At 41.5% G+C, this 24,200-nt stretch overlaps 1 protein-coding gene across 1 annotated transcript in view; it reads right to left on the reverse strand.

Moving 5' to 3' along the window:
• SCRN1 (secernin 1) overlaps positions 1 to 17,053 on the reverse strand; it is a 37,760-nt gene extending 20,707 nt beyond the window's left edge. The window contains exons 1-2 of the mRNA XM_030227115.2: positions 17,002 to 17,053; positions 5,838 to 5,997 (exon numbers count right to left, since the gene is read on the reverse strand). Of these exons, the coding sequence (XP_030082975.2) occupies positions 5,838 to 5,996 (159 nt within the window). The 5' untranslated portion in view covers position 5,997; positions 17,002 to 17,053. The remainder of the gene's footprint in view (positions 1 to 5,837; positions 5,998 to 17,001) is intronic.
• Between the last annotated feature and the right edge of the window lie 7,147 nt (positions 17,054 to 24,200).

Raw genomic sequence — 24,200 nt, forward strand, 5'->3', positions numbered from 1 at the left:
GAAAAGTGCTCTGCAAAACAAAATTTAAATATCTTTAAACAAATCAAATGCCACAGAATGCAGCAAGGCACCCAAGGCTGAGAACACTTGCTGGAGACTCTGTATGTCAGAGTGGATTTAGCAGTCAAGAATGCACCTCTTGTTTTTCAAGAACAAATTTAGCAGTCTCCCAGGGGATAAGCAAAAGCAAAACTGAAATGTGGACAAAGTCTATTAATTTAATGTTTTAAAACAGTGAGAAACAGATTTCAAAGAGCCCATCACAGAGACATCCCTTGGAATTCTTGGATATCCCAGGCATTTGAAATACTTGCTCACTCATATGTTTTGACACAATTAAATTGTTTGGGTCAAGATGGAAGAGTTGACAGATTTTTGCCCCACACAATTCTAATACTCTCCCCTCCTCTTCCTGTCTGCAGCAATTAAAAAGGAGAATTAAAACTATTAAGAACAAAAAAAGAATAGCTCAAGCTAACCAGTTTTGCTCTGGTAGCAGAAGAAAACAAACAAGCAGCACTCCCACAGTAAAAACAGGCTTTGAGAGGGCAGAAACATCCAAGAGATTTTGGCTTCCACCTCTGAAGTGCTGCTGGGGTGAGCACTGTGCCACAAAGCAAAGTCAGACACATCAGTGTAAAGGCCAGTGGCCTGCAATGGAGCAGAAGAGAGAAAACACTCACGTTAGCCAAGCAACAGAGCTGGAGGCAGCAACCAGTTCCTTTTCTGAGCTGCTGTCTGCCTGCCTGGTGCCTCTCCTTTAGCTCTCAGGGTGAGCTCAGCAGGGTGGCCTGGACAAAGCCTCCAGCCTGTGTGTGCAGGAGCTCTGCTGCCCAGCAGCCAGCAGCGTGTCTCAGCAGAGAGGCAGGAATGCAGCTTCCTAAACCCCCTCTGAACTGCAAACCTTCAGGCTAAAACCTCATTTGTCTACACAGAGTAAGCAAAACACTCCATCACAGGCACAAACACTGCTGTGTCTCACCAAATTTCCCTGCCAGGCACCACTTTCCCATGGAAGTGCCACTGGGGGTGCCCAGGTTTACACCCACACCTGCAGCAATGTGACTGTGAGTTGGCACTGCCACTCTGACCTGGAGGCTTCCCAAAGAGCAAATTCTCATAGATCCTGCGGCTGATTGACTCTGTTACCAGACTCTGAACACCTTGCCCATGACACAATGCAGATAACCCAAATAACTGGCAAAAAGGGGAACCAAAGCACCCCAGAACTGAACTGCAGCACTGGTGTGATGCCTGGTGATTGTGTCACAAACAAGATACTAAGCCAACTTTGACACAGTCAGAGTCTGCCTTCCAAGCTTTATACTGTCTTGTGACACCAGGCAGGCACCCATCAGTTTCCTTTAGGTGAGGTTTTATGTCTGCAGTCCTGAGACCAGTGCAGAGAAAAACACCTTACTGCTCCTCTGAAAACTCAGAGCAAGGGGAGGTAGAATGATATCCATTGAAAAAAACAAAAAGCCAACAGAGAAAAACAAAAGAATAACTAAGGCACAACTGTGTCATGATGTTTTAGAGAACAAAAAAAAAAAAAAATTCTTCCTACCCCACAGAGGGCTGGCTTTTAGCCCAGGTCTGTGTTTAATACCAACATACTAGAAAAAATCTGAATATTCCAGAGTTTTATAGACTTCTTTGCTAGTCTACCCTTTCTACTTTCCCCTTTCCATTCCTCTATAAGAAGTGCATGCTGCTAAGGTGAAAGAGCTTTTACAGCTTGGTAGTGAAGCAAGAAACCATAACTACTTTGAAATCATGAATAAAAGGTCAAATTAGAGGAAAGGAAGATGGATCTTAAAGGAAAAAAATAATCCACGTGGGAAATTAATCCACAAAAATGTCATTCAGCCAAGACTTCTTCAGCAGAAGGAAAACCACAGCAGGTTAATAGAGAATAAAAGAAATCTAGTGAGTAAAATCTACCTTAAAAATAAGACAGAGGGGCTTGCATCTTAATTCTCACTAACGTGACAAATTCATAAAATCCACATCTGGGAAAAAAAAAGAACACCCTTTTAGTAGAGGAATTTAAAAAAGGACCTTCTGTGTGCTCAGGGGAGCAATGTTTCACCTGCTCACACAAATTCAGTAGGCTGATCACTACAACAAGGAGGAGGGCTGATCAGCATCTGCCCCTGCAAAATTGCAATGCAAAGGAAGAACAAACTTTTGAGAAAGTTGTCACACACATCCACAGAAGGGACCTTTAATGAAAAGCCCCATTGTTCAGGGTCTTGGGAACCTGCTGACGTGGAGGGAAGGAATTATGTTGATGAGCTAGAGGCAGGGTTACTTGTCTGGTAGATTGAGCCACAAAGATCAGGCTGAAAATGACTTGGAGTATTCACTGAGTTCCCCTGGGACCCTGCCACAAACTAACTGAGAGCTGTACAGCACAGCCCTCCCATTCCTTTATGGCAGCAATCTCACTGAATTACTGCGAGCCACTCTGGGTTCCACTGTGCATTATCACAGTTGCAAATGGTAGCAGCAGAGAACAGAAATAGGAAATAAATAGGATACAAACTCCATGACAAAGTTCTGTAGAACAACCCATGTCATTACCACCTCTTAACAGAAATTCAGAACATGAGTGCAGCCACAAACAGGTAATCACAATTATACACACTGTGTGCAAAAACCAGAACATAATGAAAACCAAGTCCACTATCATTGTCCACTGAAGGCAAATAAACCAAAGCTGATATACAATACAGAATGGAGAGAAAAGCTGCTCATTTGGAAAAAAGAAACGCAAAACAGTAGGATGGATGAAAAGAAAGAGCTAGTCAGAGGCACAAAGGATTACTGACTTAGAAAAACTGCAGTGTGAAATTGATCAGCCACATTTTTCCATTTGTAAATATCATACATTTAGTTTCTCAGAGCTGTTTAGTTAGTTTTACAAAGTGCAGGGGAAGGAAAGCTGTAGGAAAAAAGAAAACCTATACCAACAATAACTGAAGTATTGGCAGCTTTCATGGGTTTTAAAGAATAAAGTATTAATCCTGAGTATGTCAAAGCTACCTATAGAAACTTTGTTTGACACTTCACTCCCCCATCAGTTAATTACTTCTGACAAGTTTGCTCCAGAGGTAGATAATGTTGCATGCCTGGTACTTAACAATGGAAGCAGCTGGATTCAAGCCTTTCCTTAGAGTTTTCTTGTCTTTGAGGTACCACTCACTACCAACACACAACGACTGTGAAAACCTCCCAGACAGCTACCTTAGACCTAACAAAACAAGTAAAATCAGTTCTGTGTTTTAACCAGCTTACTCTACCCGAAATATGCATGAGTAAAAAAAAAAAATAATAAATAAAAGCACATTAACAATACTTAGTGCTGAGTGTGATGAAGAGGCTGTGATAAGCAATTACTTGGAAAATGATGATGTTTTTATCCTGTGCTAGGAGGAAACAGGAAGAATTTTGGCAAACATCTGGAGCCTGTATGTTGCTGTACACAACTTTACTTGAAAAACCTCAGAGTAGCTAAGGAAGAATTACGTAGTAGCATAGACCAGCAGAAGCCAAAGTATCCATTAACTAGGATTCAAGCCCCTACTTTAGAAAAGAAAAATAATGGCCCACTCCAGTCTGTCATCAAAAAATGTCATCCACACTGCAAGAAACTTTACCTTGATTTAAAAAAACCCAAAAATCAGCATTTAAGGAGAATGCTTGCAGATCCTTGTTAGCAGACTAAATCTACAAACTGTGTTGTGCTATGAAAAGGAATTATGTTTTCTACTTCTAAAAGGTCAGGCAAAAGAGCTGAGTTCATGACTGAATTCTAAAAAACAGGCACTAAACCAGTTAATCATGGTGTGAAAGAGAAATCATAATAGATTATATATAGCTTAATTATATGCTTCAGCCAATTATGACCATCTCATCAAAAAGTAAGATATGGGGCAAAGAGTCCAAGAGGATAAAGAACTCTTACAGTAAGTTCTTACAAATTATTCTCCATTAAGGGTACAAAACAGAGAAGCTTTCCAAAGTTGTTCTTCCCCAATAACAGAACTTTTTTGTTTTAATTTTCTGTTCTATGAAGAGGTGTTCCAAAACAAACTGCTCTGTGTCTCATTGTCACACTTTTGTTACATGTGCCAGCACATGTCTACAAGGTGCTACAGCACTTAACTGTGCATAGTGCTCCTGGGGGAGGGGATATCTTTGTATCCAAAATTAAACCATTTAATAATGCATAAGTTGTACTAGATGTTGGCAGCAAAAATAATTAAGAGAACATTAACAGTTAGAAAGAAGAGCACCAAACCCTCTGGAAGTCATCCCATTTGAAAAACAGCATTAAAAGTGGCACTGGCCTTCAGATATCTTCTGGGTAAGTGCAACTAGATCCAACAGAATGTGTTGGATGAGAGACATCAGCCTGGTGCAGAACATCTCCTGTCCTCAGCCTTCTGCAGAGCCACAGGGCCAGGAGGAACTGAGTGCAGAGAACCTCACAGATTCTGCTTTCCCAGCTGCCAGACGGAGCAAGAACCTGGGACTCTAAAAGCTCCAGGCAATGCCACGTCAGGCTCTTGTTTCAGGGTTTTCTGGGGTCCCAGGATGAGGGAAGAGAGGAGACAGTTGACTCCATGCATCAGAAGGCTTGATTTATTATGATATGATATATAAGATATAAAAACTATACTAAAAGAATAAAGAGAAGGATTTCACTACAAAGCTAAGCTAAGAATAGCAAAGAATGTGTAAACTGAAGTCTTCTCAGCCCGAGACGGCCGAACAGGTGAATTGTGATAGGCTCTTAATTGGAAACAGTCTGACGGGGCCAATCACAGATTTCTCCCTGTTGCATTCCACAGCAGCAGATAAGAATTGTTTACAGTTGTTCCGAGTCCTCTCAGCTCTCAGGAGAGGAAAATTCCTAAAGGATTTTTCATAAACTATGTCGGTGACAAGGCTCTGTCTCCTCTGATAAAATGACTGCCTGCACAGATCCTTGTCTTTCCTTCTGATGCCTGTGTCTCTTCATTCCACCTTCACTTTACACTTTCCCCTCTTCCTGTCTTCTGGCTCATCTGTCCCTTTGCTTCAGTCTTCCACATCTGCTTATTCTTTCATTTCTCCTGTCATTAGAAAAAGGCTGCAGTGACAGACTACAATTACAATAACCTCCAGCAGGGTCCCTTTCAACCTGCATCCATGGCATCAGTGTCCAGCTTCAGGACTCCACATCTCAGCCTGGATTCAGAGAAAAGCCACAGCACTAAAAACTGACCATGATGCAGGTGCCCAGCTGCAGAACATGCCAACAGAGCCCATGGCACAAACAAAAGTTAAGTCTGGCTTACAAAGCTTGTGCACTCTCATTCTCCTCCTCTCACATTCCCTTATTAGAACACAAGTTCCTTAAGTCCCAGATTTCTGGCTACCTATTTTTCAACCTTTCAAGCCAAGCCCCATTATTGCCAAACAACCATGAATGAGAATAATTCATTTGGCACATGACGAACTCTGAAAATAAGCACCTAGTTCCAGTTAGCCAGGACATTTTTCCCTTAAAAGTAAATCAATTGACTACATGGTGCAGGAATCTGAGATGTGACCAGTTTTGCCTGTCTGCCAGAAAAAGTAAAGGTCATGGATTTTTCCCCAGTTAAAAAAGTTACATTGTGAGTTTCATTTTCAGACTTCAAAAAAAAAAAATCTTGTCTTTTTCTACTCAAGAGATTTGAGTGAAGTGAGCAAGGACTCCGCAATCTGATGGGAAAACAAGACAGTATTCATTTCTTCCAGTAACAGTGATTTCTCACAGTTTGAATGCAACAATTCACCCTTACCTCAACTTTGCTTCCTGGCTCATGCTCTGCAGCAGCAAAGTAGACCACCTCCTGCACTTCATCCCTGGGCCGTGCAGAGTTCTTCCCAAAGACCACCAGCCCATCTTTAGAACAGGGGGGGAAGGCTACAAAACAGTAGCTTGGAGGAGCTGCAGCCATCCTAGGAAGGAAAGAAAGCATAAACAAACAAAACTTGTGGGGGTTTTTATCCATAACTGCACACATTAGAGAATCATTCAGCCTACTGGTAGCGCCTGTAGCTAAGAGGGAATGCACTCCCTATGCCAGTTGACTGTCCAGTGATAAGGGAAGAATGGGTCAGCTCGCAGGAAGCTTATCTGAATTTAATTTTAAAAATATAATAATCTGCATCATTGTTCACCCAAGCTTTGTGAAGACATAAATAGGAGAAAAGGCAAGAGAACTGTGCCTTGATGAGCCTGCTTAGTCCCCACTGAAAGAAGACACTCTGCACTGGAGCTCCTTGGGAATGTATGACCTAGATGTATTCTGCTGACTCAGACAAGTGCAGAGACACAGAATAACTTTAAATAATTTACTCCCTCTGCCCACATGCACTTTAATATTTTTAAAAAGGAAAGATAAAACATGTTTGAGGGATTCCTAAAAGAGGACAATAGTATAACTGGAAACAGAACAAAGATACAGCATAATTACATCAAAAACTGTCAGTCAATTTATCTACTCAGATGGGAGAGAGACTGAAGCACTAATTGCACTTTATTTTCTTTGTGGTTTGTCTGCATTGCTGCTCTTACCTGAAGTTAATTGATTGCTGCTTATTTGTTTATGTAGGCTAATGTGAAATGTTTATAGGATAATTTTAACTGTTTGCAATGACAATATATTAAGAAAAAATATAAACTGTTTCAGGACTACTACACTACTGTAGCTGGTCTTGTGCCTATTGCCATATCTGACATTTTTTTCAACCATTCAGGAAAACTTCTGGCACATATGGCTGCAAAAAAAAAAAAAAATGTGGGGTGTTTATCACTTGTTTAAAAAGCACCCAACACAGATGTCTTATCACAGCAATAGAAATTCAGCAAATAAACAAACATGTTTCTCATCATCTTCCACAATATCCTGAAGAAGTAAAATACTTGCACACATTTGTGCTCCTTAGAAACAACCAGCACCTGAGTTTCCTCCCCCAAATTCATCTGCAAGACAATGCTGGGCATGGGGAAGTGTGCATAGCTGCTTTTTTACCATTAGCTTGCACATGCCTCAAACCATTCAAATTTGGCTTTTTTTTTTTTTTTTAGCAGTGCCATTTGAGTACATACTTCTCAGCAGATAATAAAACAGGAAGAATTCCTTTTCTATAAAGACTGTAATCCATAAAATGGTAATTGTTTGCCTGTGGGCTATGAACAGGTCACACAGATGCTCAACCTTGCAAAAAAAGGTCAAGTAGTTCCATGTTAGAAGTGCTCTCTACCAACACAACGTGAGGCAATGAATTGTCCAGGGAACTCACACAATCTTTCCATTTAGGTAAAATTGTATTCATCCACTTGAGCTGAAAATGCATTAGGAAACAAACAAATCCCTTTTCATAAGCAGAGTTTTGACCAGTGGGAAAGGACAGGCTACTTTGAGCTGGAATTACTTCAGCTGATAAAACACATCTGTCAGAGGCACCTGGGCTGCAGACCTGCCTACTGTGCCTCTAAATCTGGGACATTGCTGGTTCTACAGGAGTGTCTTGCACACAGACACGACACAAAGCCCCACTTCAGTTGTCATTCATTGCCTGCAAGTCCTCAGAGCACCTGTGGTTTAACTGGGACCTGGTGTGTTCGTGGAGTGTTTGCCCAACCTCCACCACCAATGAAACCATCCAGTACTTTGTTATGAATTACTCCAAGCAGGAGTATTGCTGTGGTGGTGATATCAATGAAACTCCTTTCCAGAACTCTAGGAGTTCCCATCTGCCTTCAGGTAGCTCATCTTTTAGTGCACCAAATTTGTCTTCTGATACATTGCCAAGAGAGCCAAAATCTTCAACAACTTGCAGACTTAGTGAGGATCTCGCTATTCAAAATAAGTATTTCCTTTATTCCAAACACTAACTCAGCAGATTTATTTGAAATAAATGACACAGCTGAAAAACATTAACCATTCAAGCATTCATTAGCAAGAAAGGCTAAAATTATATACAATACTAATTTTTATTAACTTAATACCTAAACATACTGGGAGATAAGCTTAAAAAGATGGGAAATGTTTCAGCATTCTGTTACTGAACAAATACAAAGGTATGCAAGGCAGACATTTACATACTTACAGTCTGAGTAGATAGGGAAAATAATTAAAAGCTTAATTAAATTCCAATGCCCTTCGAATTCTGAAACCTCCCTGAAAGAAATAGTCTCAACTGTATGTGTGAGATTTTATTTTTTTCCCCCCTTAAATATACCAACAGTTACTGAACCTACAACAAATTGCCATTTTGGTAATGCTTTACAAGTATGAAAGTATGAGTAAGTGTGGGATTTTTTTTTTCCTTAAATATGCCAACAGTTACTGAACCAAAAACAAACTTGCCATTTTGGTAATGCTTTTTAAGCATGAAAGTATGAGTAAGCTCCTCTATAACTAGAGTTCCCTTCAACACACAGTATATTTCATAAGCATGAGCAAGCTGCCCAGTAACTAGAGGTCACTGAAACACAGTGTATTTCATCCAGGCAAGTATGCAACAGTCAAACACTATCTCAAATGTTTTAACCTTATCCTGAAAACAAGACTGTCAATGGAGGAGTTTGCACTAGGATCCCAGATGACATTTCAGAGAAGGAAGCCATCCAGCAACCAGCTGCAGTTTAAATCTACTCAGTTTTGCTAGGCAGCATTTTTCCCTGAACCTCATTTCGTTCATTTTGAGGATCACAATGATGGCCACTTCTCAGATATACCCACAACCTCTACTTGTTCAGAACTCTACTGTACCTTATCTTCCTCCATCACGTAGCTCAAACAGTCTGTTAGCAGCCACCTATCTAAGCAGGACATTTCTACTTGCCTGCTTCATGTTCTTATTTTCCTTATTCAGCTTCAGGTTCTCCTCACACTCATTTTCATACATTTGCCATCTTTTTGCTCAATACTGAACACACATCTTTCACCCACAGGAGGAAAAGAGCACTCCTTCATGGTACCTCTGATAAATCAGCCTGACTTATAAAACCACCTACTGTTATAATTCCTACACTTCTTTTCACAGAGAGTTTGCTCCTCCAGTGAAAGGCAATCCTGGAAACCTTAGAAAACACAGGGAATGACTGCAAATAGAACTCAAAGAACAGCATGTTACCCATCCACACAGTTCTTTACCACAGAGCATGATAAGCACAGTGGCCTGATTTTCTCAGCAGACCATACCTCAGACCTACATTTTGGTGTAGGCAGAGGTAAACCTACACATTTGTCTCAATTGCAAACCATCACACTCATAGATGGGCAAGTTCAGAGAAATGAGGACTGCACAGACCATTGTAGGCTACATCCAGCATCACCCTGCACATGGAAGCCCTGGAAATGGACAAAGAGCTGTACATTGTGCTGTGCCACTACGGAATAACTGCTGCAGTTGCAGGGAGTCAACAGGCATCATGCTTGGTTGAGCTCAAATCACTGCAGGCACAAAGGTTGAAAAAAGAGTTCTGAGCAGCAGACACAAGCTAATATACTCCACTTGCTATCTTTTTATTTGACAAAAGCATGCTGCAGCAGGGATGCAATATTCCACCTGGTCATATATTTTTTTTAGTCTCCTGCCTTCTGACACTATAAAGGAGACTTAGTCAACAAGTTCCTTTATTAAGATCTTTTCTCATTGTGATAAGTCCCATTTAACACCTGACAAGCCAAATTAATTGAATGGATATATCACCACTGCTGTCAGTGGTAAAACAGACAGTACTGACTTCCTAAGTATTTTAATGCAGAAAGAAAGGAGTAACAATCATTGGGCAATCATAGACTCAAAACAGTTGGAAAATACCCCCATGATCATCGAGTCCAACCTTTGAGCAAACTGCACCACATCAGCTATACAACAGCACCAGGTGCCATATCCAGGGGTTTCTCAAACAGCCCCAGGGATGGTGACTCCATCACCTCCCTGGGCAGCCTGTTCCAATGCCTAACAAGCCTTTCAGTGAAGAAATTCCTCCTGATGCCCAAGCCGAGCCTCCCCTGGTCCAGAGGACAGACCATGTCCTCTTCCCCTGTCACTGGCTGCCTGGAGAGCAGGCTGATGCCCAGGCAGCTACACTCTCCTTTCAGGCAGCTGTAGAGAGCAATAAGGACTCCCCTGAGTCCTTTTCTCCAGGCTGAACACCCACAGCTCCCTCGTAGGACTCACTCTTCACAGCTTCATTGCTCTTCTCTGAACCAGTGTCTGGCTCCAAATACCACAAAGGGAAACAACAGGTACAACAATTATCAGGGCTTTATAAACATTTCTGAACATTGCTGTGATCCTGAAATAGGGTGAACAGGGGTGTGTTATTGCCTAGCATCACCTCAAGAAAACTAACCCATCAATCTTGATAAACATAAAGCACCAACTTTCAGGTTGAAAATATCAAAACCTGAAACATTTTACATGAGGATCTTACTGATGCTGACACATTAAAAAAAACGCATTAATTCCAATTAGAACAACTTACGCTATTATAAATAAAATCTCTGTCTAGTAAAAAAAAAAAACTCTAGTAAATATCTATCCACAATCAGAAATTTAAAGTGCTCAACACAGAATAAAATCACTATTCAATCTGTACATAGAGGTTGTGACAATCTGGAATAATGGAAACTTCATTTAGAGGTCATTTTTCACTCACAAAAAAATGAACAGACAAATAATGTTGGAAGAGAGATTAACACATGGAAGAGAGACTGCAGTACCCCATCCTCCACCTCATGAACATGAGTGTCAGAGGCTGAAGCCACGCTCTTAAGAAAATAGAGACAGGCATAAATAATTCAGTGTGCTTTGGAGCCTTCCTTCCCCCAGCCCAAGAAAACTGAAATAGCTGTGCATCCACAACAAAGCACTCTCAGCTTAGCATGACAGAGTCCTAACTAAAGAAAGGAAGATTTTCATAGTAACTCATTTTAGATTCCTTGGGGTTTTATTCTGTTATTTTTTCAGAGTAACACTGTGTACTTCTCTGAAAGATGTAATTTGGCACTGCAATAATCTTTTATAAAGCTCAAGAATCTGACTGCTACAATAAAATTACTTCTCAGAAAAATAACCTTATCATCCCACATCAAATAGATGTTGACTTTTAAAGTCAACTTACTTTCCTTGCTTGCCTAAATAACCTGAATACATTCAGCACAAAGTAATTAATAGTTTTACAAAGCTACAAAGTATCTGAAAATTGACTCACCAACAACAGCTTTCAGTTGCTCTTTTTAAGAAAAAAATTACCAAAAATAAACATTTTTTTATGAATTATTGTGATCTTGAAGCTCTTATAACAAGTTAAAGTAATGCCAAAACTTATAAAAGTACATCTGAATTTGTTCTTTTCTCTGTCTTCTCTGTCAATTGAAAAACAAAACAATAGGTTTATAATGAAAGTGCAGCACTCACCAGGAAGCAGTGGGTGAAAAAAAGGATTGATGTGACAAAGAGGGTGAAAGGAACGGTTTGTCTTGAAATTTAACTGATGTTTATTGAACTAAACCAATATTTGCTCTTCACCCTTCTCTTTAAATTGCTGTTCACCTAATTTTAATTGCTGCAACTTTTTCTCAGGGAAAGCTAGAGATGCAGCTAACATCACACATAAAACCCCTTTGGATTTAATACGAGTTTCCAAAATGTTAATTAGTAGTTATTGTTGATCTCATTTAAAATTTATACCAGATGACAAAGATCTGAAGATCTGAAGGAGCTGTTCCTGCATTGAGCAAGTCCTTTCCAGCAACACACCATTTAAGACATTTCAAGTGATGTAGGTCTGCAAACAGTTCTGCCCCTATGTAGAAGTTGTTTTCTACACAATTTAGTCTCTTGCTCAAAAATCAATAATATCTAGTCCTTATCATGGATAAAGTAAAAGGTGCTGCATGAGAAGTCAGCTGCCACCAATACAGATCCTCTTTGAAAGAAACCGGAGCAACACTGAAGCAGATATTAAGGATATTAAGCTTCAGTGAGACCAAGCAGTCAGACCTGACACCAGCAGAGCATTCACCTCATGCTGTGATTAGTAGCATTCAGCTGTCAAATTTGCCTTGTATTGATTTGACTCAGAAGCTGGCAAAACTTCAGCTTGATCAGGCCAAACCTTCACCCAGGAGCAGAATTGCTGTGTTCATTACTCAGCACAGCCATGCTAGCAAGCAGGGATGGAGCAAGGAACAGCACACCTTGCTTTCATTCACCTCAGTGAGGTTCCACAGACACATCACACAGATTCATCTTTCAAACATTTTTTGTCAACAAAGCCCTTCAAGAGCTTTGTTGGTATAACTGTCAAGCTCTCCAAAGCTCAGACATGATCAAAGTGTTGTACAGGGTGAAGACTAAACTTCTCCTGATTCCCAATTTTTCAAGCACAACCTGTGATTGTTCTAGATTAATATTATGATTATTAATGTCCTAGAATAATAGTACCATTATTAATGCTGGAAATAATCATCATAATGCTTTCAAGACAGCACAGGTGTCCACAAAAACAAGTGTGGCAGTGTCAACACCAGGGTTTCGTCTCAGACCTCCACAGCAGTTTGGTCAGAAGATCAGTTTTATTGATCATGTAGCCTGATACTTCCACCCTCACTTCTTTGGTTTCTTCAAACTAAAGCTGGTCTCTAACAGGTGCTTTAGGTTGCAGAAATACAGACTGCTAAACTCCTTGCTGCTAAGTTCGGACTATATCCTGGTGATGACAGCATCTTCTTTAATATTTATCTTGCAAAAGAGATTTGAGCTGCTTTTAAGGTCCAGAGAGCACATTAAACCTTTTATGAAGACACATAATGTGGTTTTGTGTATTAAAGGATGACTATTCCTCACTATATTTTGTGCTTTTATAAAACAGAAACCCAGCTGTGCTAATACTGCTGAACTATTTCAGTAACATTTAAAGATTTCAATAAACCTGTTTTCATTGCAACCAGAAAGAGTAAGTGAACTAATCTGCAAGAAACATTTACAGTAAAAAACAGAGAGCCAACATATGAGCAAGGGTCCTCAGATTTGGATCAAGGCTGTCTCATTAGGAGAGGAAGAATATATGGAATGGGCCATGCATCATTTACTCTCAACTCTTCCATATTTTAAATGGGGTGGCAAAAGAAAGGTCTGTTAAAATTGTGAAAACTTACTTCAGGGCTTAGTTGTTGGTTTTCTACCTCTACTTTAACTTTAAATTAAGATGTTTCTTGTGCCTGAGACAAGCTTGTATTTCCATTTACAAATCAAGCCCAGCATCTTATGCACATAGAGACATGTGATCTCTGCACCCTGCAGAAAAGCAGTGCTTCCAAAAACAGAAATGAAAAGCAAAATTCATTCAGCTGCAGGCACAGAACAAAGACAGCAAACTGAAAGGCACAATAATAATACTGTTCCCATCTAAGGAAACACTGAAAGGTTTATTTTCTTCTTTTTATTGACAATTTGGACAGTTTTGATGCATGACTTATCAGGCAAGAGGAAGGTTTCATGTATTAAGAAATTAGAAAGCAGAGACTGTTCCTGAATGTAAAACACAAAACCATGCCAGATGCCTGTGTCCCTATCATTTGGGTGTTATTATCAGACCTAAGTCAAATTGTTTGACTCTTTCCTAACTACCAATGGATGATGATGCCAATTTACTGCTTGAAGGTGCCACATCCAACTGTGATTGTTTCTCCCTCCAAGCTGTGCCTGACAAGTTATCCAAGAGGAGTTTGATCAGCGGCTGAAATTTAACAAGCCATGCTTAACACTTTCTTCTTTTTTTTTTTTTTTTTTTTTTTTTTTTTTACAATACCTACATGCTGAAAATTTCTCAAGAATTTACTCAAAATGGTCAAACTTTAAGTCAGGGATTTGGGATGGCCTTTTTCTCCAGTAAATTTACTTTTATTTTTGAATTATGAGAAATAACAATTCCCTACACAGGCATAAAATCAAGTTAGACTTCAAAGCTTTACTAAGCTGTATGCTCCCTTCAGTCATTTAATGGAACAAATGCATAATAGGCCTGGAAGGAATTGAAAATATTTCTCTTGCTGTATGTGGGAAAATTTGGAATATTCCTGCCAACAGCTGCCAGATTGCTTTAGACTGACTAAAAAAAAAAAATCAGGTAGTGGCCATCAAGTAAGCATTCTAAAATTCTTCAGCACTTTAAGTCCCAACACATGGTGAGACTTCAGCTGTTATAAAAGTTTACAATCCCTTGACCAACCAGTTCTATTTTAACTCTGCAATACATCCTTGTCCAAAGTATGTCCTTGCTTTCAAAGCAGGCATCTTTCAAAATAAGACAGGATCTTATTTTTTGCCCCACGTCATCTGAATTATGTTAATGAAAACGTAGTTCCATTTAAAAACAAATCAGGGTCAGTCATCCAGAAGACAACAGATTTCAGACTCATTTCCATCACAGGCTGCACATACAGGGAAAATTCATTATTTATACAGACTTTTCACTGAGTGGGTGTCAGTGCTCTTAATTAACTCTCCAAGCAGTCACAGAACTCTATCCCTTTTGTGGCTCCTATCCCAGCCAGCAGTTTAGGGTCATGTTTGTAACACTCTCCATTTTGTAGAGAAGCACCAGTTCTCTTGCTTCTGTCTCGTTAGGGGCTGCTGGCATCTCAAGCATCTTCGTTCAACACCCAAGTTCCCAATGAGAAGTCGCTGACTGCAGCTTTTGCTGTTTGTGAGGATGCAGCTCCATCGCGTTTTGTGCCTCGGTCGGGTCTCCGTCCCTGCCCAAGGGAGGCTGCCCAGCTCCTCACACAGCTGCCTAATGCGCGCTGACTGCTCGTCGTTTCACATCAGCAACATTGTTATGTCAACAAGGCGCAAAATAAAAAGCATCAAAGTAGCTCGCTGGGAGTCTCCCTGTAGTTTTAAACATACCCCAAAAACCAGAGAGTGTCGCAACACTATCCATAAGAGTTTGCAAATGTTAGGAGGTAACACAGAGCATTGTCAGAAACAGAGACAAAGGTCTGGGTAGCAATTCTATTTCTCCATCTGCTGAATTTACAGCAAAGAGAAAAATACACTGTGGGAACAATGTCCATCTTCACAACGCTTCGAGTTCATAATAAAGAAACTCTTACTAGAAGCTTTGAACATCTAGCAAACTTTCCAATGTGCAAGCTGCGTAAAGCATCCACAGTTGATGACTTCTGAAGGAGAGGGTGGAGGGCCAAATTCAGCACCCTTTACCAAAGATACCAACCTTGGCACAAGTAAATAAATGGAGCTTAAATCATGCCATACTTTACCAGAAAAAAAAGAAAAAACAAACAAACAACAACAACAACAAAAAAGTTACAAATGTCTTTCAAAACTTGAAGAAACCTTTAAAAATCTCAAGCTCTAAGCATTAAAAATACTATTCTGGGGAGGACAAAACTGACTGATACCAATAAAGGATTTTCATCCACCACATTTGCCTCAATACAACATTTTTAGACTGTTTCTGTAAGCTATGGGACATAAGCTACTTACAGCATTATAAATGGTTTAAGTTAATTTCAGTGTTGGTTCCCCTCAAAAAAGCTGAAAGTTCATTAGTCCAGAGATCTACTTCCTAAGTAGAATATGATTGAAGGGTTTTCAAGATTTTGTTTTGCCTTGCTGGAAGATTTAGAGTGCATATTATGAACAAAAAAGCATGTTTGGAGGTGCCTTAAATCACTAATTCTAAACCAGCTTTTAGAGCAATAGTTGAAACTGACAAATGAGCCAGTCACTCCATTTCTCACAAGCCCATATATTTATTATCTTTTAAACTAGCTAGTACAGACACATAGTTTGCATCACAAAATTTACCAAGTTTACTACAGCACAATCTTTTCTCTGGGTTTATTAAAGTTTCATATGTTACAGATATGGATGGCTTTTCTCAGTTCCGTGACACTTTTTCATAGGGATAGATTTACAAGCATGTGCATTCATAGCATCAAGGCTCTAAGCCGTCTTCCATTTGAGAATCTGGTTTAATAAGATTTATTTCCTCTTTAACTATCAGTACTGGAGAATTTTCTTTTTAAGGCAGATTAATCATAGCCTGTACCACTATTACAGTAGCACAAATAGAGATGTCAGTTTGTAGGATCTATCTACCTGCAGGGAGGTTTATCTGCTCATCAGTGACTGAAACCAGCACTTACATACCTGAGCGTAACAGTATGCTTAGAAAGGCACACGCAGGCATCTAGGTTTCAAGGTGACCATATGAAAAGGCACCTTCAAGAAAAAGATGGGGGGAAACAACCCTCGCCGAGTCCTTACAGAACAGAAGGGAAAACAGCAGCGAAGAGAGAGTGCAGCCAGCGAAGACGAGAGGCCGGAGAGCCTTGCTTCAACCGGGAAGGCAAAGGACAGCCGGGGACAGCATCTGCTGATGCCAGCTCCCAGCACTGAGTCCTCCCCGCACCGCCGGCCCGGGAGAGGCGGCGGCGCAGCCACGGCGCGGGAGGCCCGCAGACCCCGCCCGGCGGCGCGGTGCCTCCCGCCAGCGCGGGGACAGGTGCGCGGAGCCCCGGGGACACCGCCCGCACCGACTCCGGGAAAGCGGCTCTGCGCCATCCTCCCGCGACATCCCCGCCGGTCCCCTCCCGCGACATCCCCCACGGCTCCCTCCTGCTTTGCCTCCCTACATCCCTCCTTGCCTCCCTCTTTCCTCGCTTCCCTCCCTGCTCACCGCGGCCGCCCGGCGCTGGCGGGGCTCGCCCCACCGAGAAGGTCGCTGCCCGCGGACCGCGACACTTTCCCCCGCACCAAGAAGTGAAACGCGAGCCCGGCCGCGCCGCTCCGAGGAGGAAGGGGACAGGAAAGGGACGGGGAGGTGATGGGGAGGTGATGGGGAGGTGATGGGGGGACGATGGGGAGGTGCCGCCCTGCCCCGCGGCGCTGCCGGGGCCGCTCCCGTACCTGAGCGCCGCTCCCGCTCCTCGCGCTCCGCTCGGCCCCGCGGCGCCCCGGCCCCGCCCCCTGCGCGCGCAGCCGCCGCACGCTGAGCCCCGGCCGGCGGCGGCGGAGGGCGCGGCCCGACCCGACCCGACCCGACCGAGCTGCGGCCGCTCCCGCACCGCGGGTATCAGGGTACCGGGCAGCCCGAGCCGCCTGCTTTGGGATGGCTCTGGACCATCGCACTGCGGTCCCTTCCCACCCGAGCCGTTCCGTGATGCTGCGGAGAGCCGTCAGCCTTCGTTCGGCACGTTATCCCTCAGACCGTCTTGAGTAGCGAGAGAGTGTTGAAAGAGAAGGGGCTTTTTTATTCAGTTTTAGTCTCATGACTAACTTGTGTTCCTCTGTCTCTCGCAGAGCTAAGTCTAGAAATGAACTGGGAGTTTTAAAGTATGGCTGCTGCCTCGTTAACCAGTCAAACCACTGCGTAAGGAGTTCTCCAGACTTTGCCAGGCTGAGGAGATTACCTCATCAGAAGTATCTCCAAGGAAAGGGTTTTTAAGGATTGGAATGTGCTGCCCAGGGAGGTGGTGAAGTCACCATCCCTGGAAGCGTTCCAAGAAACATCTGGGCTGGCATTTAGCGCTGGGGGTCTAGTTGGTGAGGAAGTGATCAGTCAAATGTTGGGCTCGATGATCTTGGAGATCTTTTCCAACCGAATGAATTCTGTGGTTCATAACTGAGGAATTCCCTGCTGCTGCATGTGAAGTGTCACAGTGGGCTTCTGCCCCTCCAGCAGCTGAACCTCCAGGGACCTCTCAGCTCTTTGGATGCAGCAGCACCAGCAGCAGCCCAAAGCAAAGCAGTACCCACTGTCCCTCTGAGGGGGCCCCATGCACAGCACAGCGTCCCTCAGCCGTGGCATGTGGAGCAGATGGCCTGCCCTCCTTGCCAAACTTGCCCAAATGGAGCTGTCCTCTGTGCTCCATCCTCAGCACAGAGGATGGAGCACAGAGGAGCACAGCTCCATTTGGGCAAGCATGGAGCACAAATGGAGCACAGCTCCATTTGGGCAAGCCCAAACTTGCCCAAATGGAGCTGTCCTCTGTGCTCCATCCTCAGCACACAATCTGTGCCTCCATGCAGAGGTAAAAATGGTTTAACTGCTACGTATAATCATGCAGGTCCCTGCATAAATGGTTAAACTGCTAAATATGGTCTAACACGTATGGTCACATGGCACTGGTATAAGGCAGCACCTTCATGTTTCTATCCCTATCTTCAGTGAGAAGAAGAACCTTGCTGCACTTTCCACCAATTCCTGCCCTAAACCAGGCATTTAATGTGCAGTAGAGACTGCCAAGTATGTTTCATGGGAAGATAAGAAGGTTAAAATGAAGCAAGGGTAAAGGTCAGAGAGGCAAGGATGAGCCAGTAGAGGTATTAAAGAGCATTACAAACTAGAGTATTTCACCATGAGAGCAGAAAGAAGCAAGTGTGTTAGGCTGGTGAAGCTGTACCGCTTAAATATCACACTGCCTGTTAGTTCTGGTTTAGCAACCTGGCTAAAGAGAAAACAAAAAGCCAGGCAGAATCTGCATATGGCATCTTACATTTAAAGAAAATATAAGAAGGAAAAATTCTGAAACTCTATGCACCAAAAAGAATTTCCTCTCATTACCACAAACAGCACCATGAGTCTGCATCTGTTCAGAAATTGTGGATAAGCATTAGACACTGCTGCTGTCAAACTTAAATGCAGACCAAAAGTTGCAGCTTCATTATGTAACTAAGAGAGAAAATAGTTGGCTGTTCCCAGTCTCAGTGAATGTGAAACACTGTGGCATTGCACCCTTTGGGGGTATGTCAGTAGCCTGAATAGGGACTACTTAGGCTCAATGCTTTTGATTAAAAAGTAGGGCTGATCATTAGCAATGTGGAAGCCCTTCATACTCTAAGGGTTTCCATTTTATATTTTAAGCAAGACCTTTGTTTTCCTCTGATATCAGTTTTGCTGCCATCAGAATTACATTTCATTGTGTTTTACAACAGGGAGAAACTGTATATCTCCTGCTTGAGATATATGATTGAAAGGTGATCTGAATCACTGAAAAGCTGAGGACTTTATACCAATTTAATTGTAACAAGTTTAGTTGAACATAGCAACCCAAATTCCTTGCTCTGGAGTTACATCAAGGATGAACTGCGTCACAGGCAGCTTGCTTCTTAGAATCAGAAAGACAGCTGATGAAAAGAGCAGGTGCAATTTAGAAATGGGATCAGATTATATCCTATAGCACACCACTTATATTACCTGTATTATGCTCACTTAGATGACTAAGTCTTTTCTCTAATTACACTGGAGATGATTATGGCTGAGTATAATCTACCTAAGAATTATTAGACTGTCTACAGAATGATTACATACTGTCAACACAGAAATCCTTGATGCTTCCTTTCTGTGTAAGGTGTCATGAACTGTGTAAAGCAGCAAGGATGAGTGGTTAGAGCACAGTACTGGGAATCAAGAGAGCCTGGGGTCTATGTTGTTCTGCCATAAGCTTGCTGCTTGGCTCTGGATAAATCCTGTAGCCTCACAGTAATTAAATTGCCTCACACAAGAAATGGGGAGAGCATTTACTCAGAGCTGCATCTTTAAAGTCTTTGAATGGAGATTGCTGAGTAAACAGAAAATACAGAATTATAATAATTAGGACAAAGCCACAATGCCAATCTATTGATTATTTCCTCTTTAAAAACATAACAGCAGAATGTATGGATTTTATAGGGGTTTTTTTCTCTTGTAAAAGATTGGTTTCCAATGGGATGAAAAATCAAAGAAGAAGAGCAGGAAGGAGACCTCTTTAGAAAAGAGAATTTCAAAGAATCTCTGTTCCATGTTTTATATGTGAAAGGAAGAGAACAAATGGCAGACACTGAAACATACGTCTTAAGTTACAGTGGGTTTTTGATTTTCTTTAACCACCTCCTTAGTTGGAGATCAAAGCTAGTTCAGCAGAACTAGTGCCCCAAAATCATCAAGACACTGCAGCACTAATCTTTGTTTCATCATTTCCAAAATACTTTCCCCTGCAAGTTCAAGTCAGCAGCCATGCAGACATATAGCAGATGGGACTAGTTTTCTCAATAAACTGTGTTTAGGAGAGAGGCTGACTTAATATAGATGGTAGAAAATACCATCTAAGTGTTGAAATTATATTAAGAGACTTAAAATGATAGATTTTGGTGGAAGGGTAGTACAGCCAAGAAAAGCTTTTTGTTGGTATTAATTTTTGTAATTTCAGGGCACCATCTTAGTTGTGTTCTTTCTGGTGGAACACTGATTTGGAGTACCTAAAAATCAGATGAACTCTGGTTGTTCAGAAGAAATGCACTTGATTGCTAAAGGCAATCTAAGCCTATGCCCATGAAGGCATCCCACTAAACTTAAATGATTCCTTTTACAGTGAACTACAGGAAGAAAAGAGCTCCTTTTATACAGAAGAGTAGGTAACATTGAAAATGCCTAAGAGACCTAGGTGATAGTTACATCATAGGCCAGTAAATTCAACTGATGTCATAGAATGAACCCAAAAAGCAAGAAGTATCTTTGGCACTTGGGTTTTTGGGGTATTTCTATATTGTCAGAAGACTGGACCAGAGAACTGAGAGTAATTCTCCCACACTAAAGGTGGCTTCCGTCCATAACAAAGAAAAAGGATGGCAGGTGCTGGATTATGATGTGAAATAAAGATGTCACTTGCTGAGCTCTGTGAATGTTCAAAATGAAGAAGATAGGAGAAATCCTGGCTGCAGCCTCTTCATCCAATTATACCATTGAAGTTTAATCTATGGAAATGGCTGCAGCTGTACATAAAAAGTGACTGTATGCACAGCAGCAGCCTGGGATGCTGAGCTCTTACTCATGCACCACAGAAGGTGATTCATATCCCTGTTACACAAGTGACAGAACAGAACACGACTCCTCAGTGTGACAGGGACAGAGTGCTGCAAGGACTCCAGGCATGCTCAGTTACTCTCAGTGTCCAGAAACCTGTTAGGCACAACAGCACTGATCCGCAGAACCAAGCTGCTCCATTGCCCAGTCAAGAAGGTTGCCTATTCCTGGAGTAATGTTGTATCAAAAGATCATCAGTTTATTGCTTGGTTTTCACAAATTTTGTCATTTTCCTTATTTCAATTCACAGAAATCTGAGACAGGGTATTTATGTTTGTGACTCTATTTATTTTGAACTCTATTATTTTGTAACTCTATTTTTGTAACTGTATTTATGTTTGAAGTCTATCACAAGACACATTTATTATTATTGGCATTTTTTATTGTGTTAGAATGCCACTAGTAACAGTGAGGCTAAAGCACTTGACAATAGCTAAAGACTCATAGTAATAAATAGTCCAGGCACATGGACTGTCATCCTGAGAGGGTAAGGCAGTAATGACAATGAAGTAGCAGAAAATACAGAGGAAAAAGCATTACCTTATGAAATAAGCATGTTTAATCTTCATCTATGCTTTGTGGTTTTTTGATGCTGCCTGTACAGAAATGCTTGTGGCAGGTCAATGAACTGCAAAAGTTATCTCACTTCCCTCTGCAATAAATGTGCTACAGTAACTATGTTATTAAAATTTTATTAAAATTCAGGTATAGGGGTTTTTTTCTCAGTTTAGCATTGTTAATCAAATTGCAGCAATGTGAACGTCAATACATAAGACAAAATACATTCTTGGTGTTGTACGGGTGATACAGGAGTTCATTAAAGTGACTGCACTCCTGCACACCTGCAGCAGTTTCATGTCTTATATTAGTGTCATCATGTCTTATATTAGTGTGTCATGGCTAAATAATCTGTGTGTGAATTGCTGAAAATTAAATCATAGCACTTGGAGAAAAGATCGGACAGTGACACAAGGGACAGAAAATTCTCCTGTGTGATTTATCAGCCATCTGGTGCCGTGCAAATAGCACTCATTCAGGGTAGGCTCTGGTTAGTAACCACAGTAACAGGTCTGCTGAGTACTCCTAGAAGTTATGCATGGGGTCAGCAACCTTTTCTCTCCTCCATATACATCATTCACAGGGGACTGTGAGCAGTGGCATGTCCTTCCTGGGCTACAGATGGTTTTGCTGCAGCATTTTCCAGTTTTGCATTTTTCAGCAGACTTAAAACTCTGAGAGTTTTGTTTTGGTTTTTTATAATATGCCTTCAAGGAGTTTTGACTCCAAAACCTCTCTCCATGATGAAGCCATTTTCCTTATTCATGGAAGGGGTAGATATCTGCAAGGTGGGAAGAGATCACTGATAACAGAAATATTTCTAACTAAGATAAAATAAGTGCTTTTGGCTGCTGTACTTCCGAAAGGATAGGAAAAATGTGTTTTCTAAAATGTTCACAACTGAGTACCTCTGTCATAAAAGAGTCCATATTGTTTATATAAATGGCCTTATCCACAAGGTACAACTGGAAGATAGTAGTTAATAGATAGTCAAAATTAGAAAGTTCACACTGTATTGTAAGTTTCATGCTGGTTGCATTTTATGTACGTATTTTAACAGAGAAATGTAAATAATAAATTACCCAAGAGTTTCTAAACTCCCTCATATTTGCAATGGATATCAGCCAAGAAAAACTGGATGGTATGGAGAGATATTCCCCTGTTTATCTTCTCTGCTATTCCTTGACAGCCCAAGGGCCCTGGTGTTTTCTCCAAGCCTGCCTGTAGCTTTACTGGTGTGACAGCATGAGCCTGGCTGCTGCCACTCTAGTCTGTCCTGAGGCTCTGACAGATCCCACTGACAGCTGCCTGCTCAGGAAACAAGGTGTGAAGGTCCAAAGCCAGCAGAGGTCTGGCAGAGCAGAACTGGTGCCCTAGAGCCCACCCCACAGCACTGCATTGCTGCAGGCTGTGGCTGTTTCAAAAGGTGCCATGGTGAGCTGGGCTTGGCTGGGGTTGGCAGGAGCAGAATCTGGTCCTAAAGGCATGGGAGCATTGGCTGCTTCTGCGCCATGTGTGCTCCCACTGCAGTCTGTACTTGTTTGCAAGGTGAGCACCACGTGTCTGGGAACTTTGCTTCAGACTGTTTTGCAGAGGTGGAGCATTGGATTATGTCAGAGTGTGTTGCAGACAGATAGAAAAATGATAAAAGAAAGGACTCATAAAATCAGGCCTGCTCTATTAAATCAATAGCTAGCCTGTCATTTCTTCTAAGTGCTGCTAGTACTTTGCAAGTTTCCACTGTGAAAACAATATTGGTGTGAATAGTTCGTTAACATAATGAACCATATTATTGGGTGAAAAATAAGTGTGCACCTGCATAAACATTAGATCTGTTCCATGAGAACCCACTAAAGAAAAATGTAAACAACCTGAACCTTAGCATGTACACACACATCATCTTCTGACCAATAAATGAAGTAAGACAACTACCAGCCAGTAGATGTTGCACACAAGGTCTGTGAAAACTGTATAAAATGAGTTATGTGAGTAAAGATTCAGCTTTTCCTACATGAAGAAAATGGAACCTCACATGATTTATTCTGGTAAGAGTGCACTGCACAGTGTGATGTCCACGTGATCATGTGAAGCCCAGGTTTTAACCCAGCTGCTGGTAGTGACAACAGCAGTACAGACATGATGGCACATAAGGGTTGAGATACTGGATGCAAAGGTAAATTCTCACCTTCTGTAAAAATGAAGGAATGCCACCAGTCTTGTCTCTCTTAAGTATTGTGGTCATTGTTGGTAAGAGTAAAATCCAGCAGGTCATGATTTTCTTTCAACTACAATTAGTCCATAACCAGAGATGGACACAAGTTCAGCAAAACCATTTTCATACTGCATTTGTGGAATGAAAATCTATTCTCTAAAAGAGATATCCCAGCAGATTAGAGAGACCAGAGCTAAACTCTGCTATTTACTCCCAGAGAGAGAGCAGGCCAAACACACACACAAAAAATAGGTATTATCTAGTTCACTACTCAGGGAAAGTGTCAGAAGAGGAAACATAACTGCTTTAAAGAAATTTCAATGGCAGTAACATGAAAGAGGACAGGACTGATTTAATGCTTCCAGTCTGAATCCCAGATGAGGAATCAATTATCCTGCATCATTTAATCTCCTTATGCAGGTCATGACACAAACTAGAAATTAGAAGCATCGTGTCTAAAATGAAGAGCAGCTCTTAATGGTAGTTAGTATCAGC

Source organism: Serinus canaria, chromosome 2 (assembly GCF_022539315.1).
Source record: "Serinus canaria isolate serCan28SL12 chromosome 2, serCan2020, whole genome shotgun sequence".
Taxonomy (NCBI): domain Eukaryota; kingdom Metazoa; phylum Chordata; class Aves; order Passeriformes; family Fringillidae; genus Serinus; species Serinus canaria.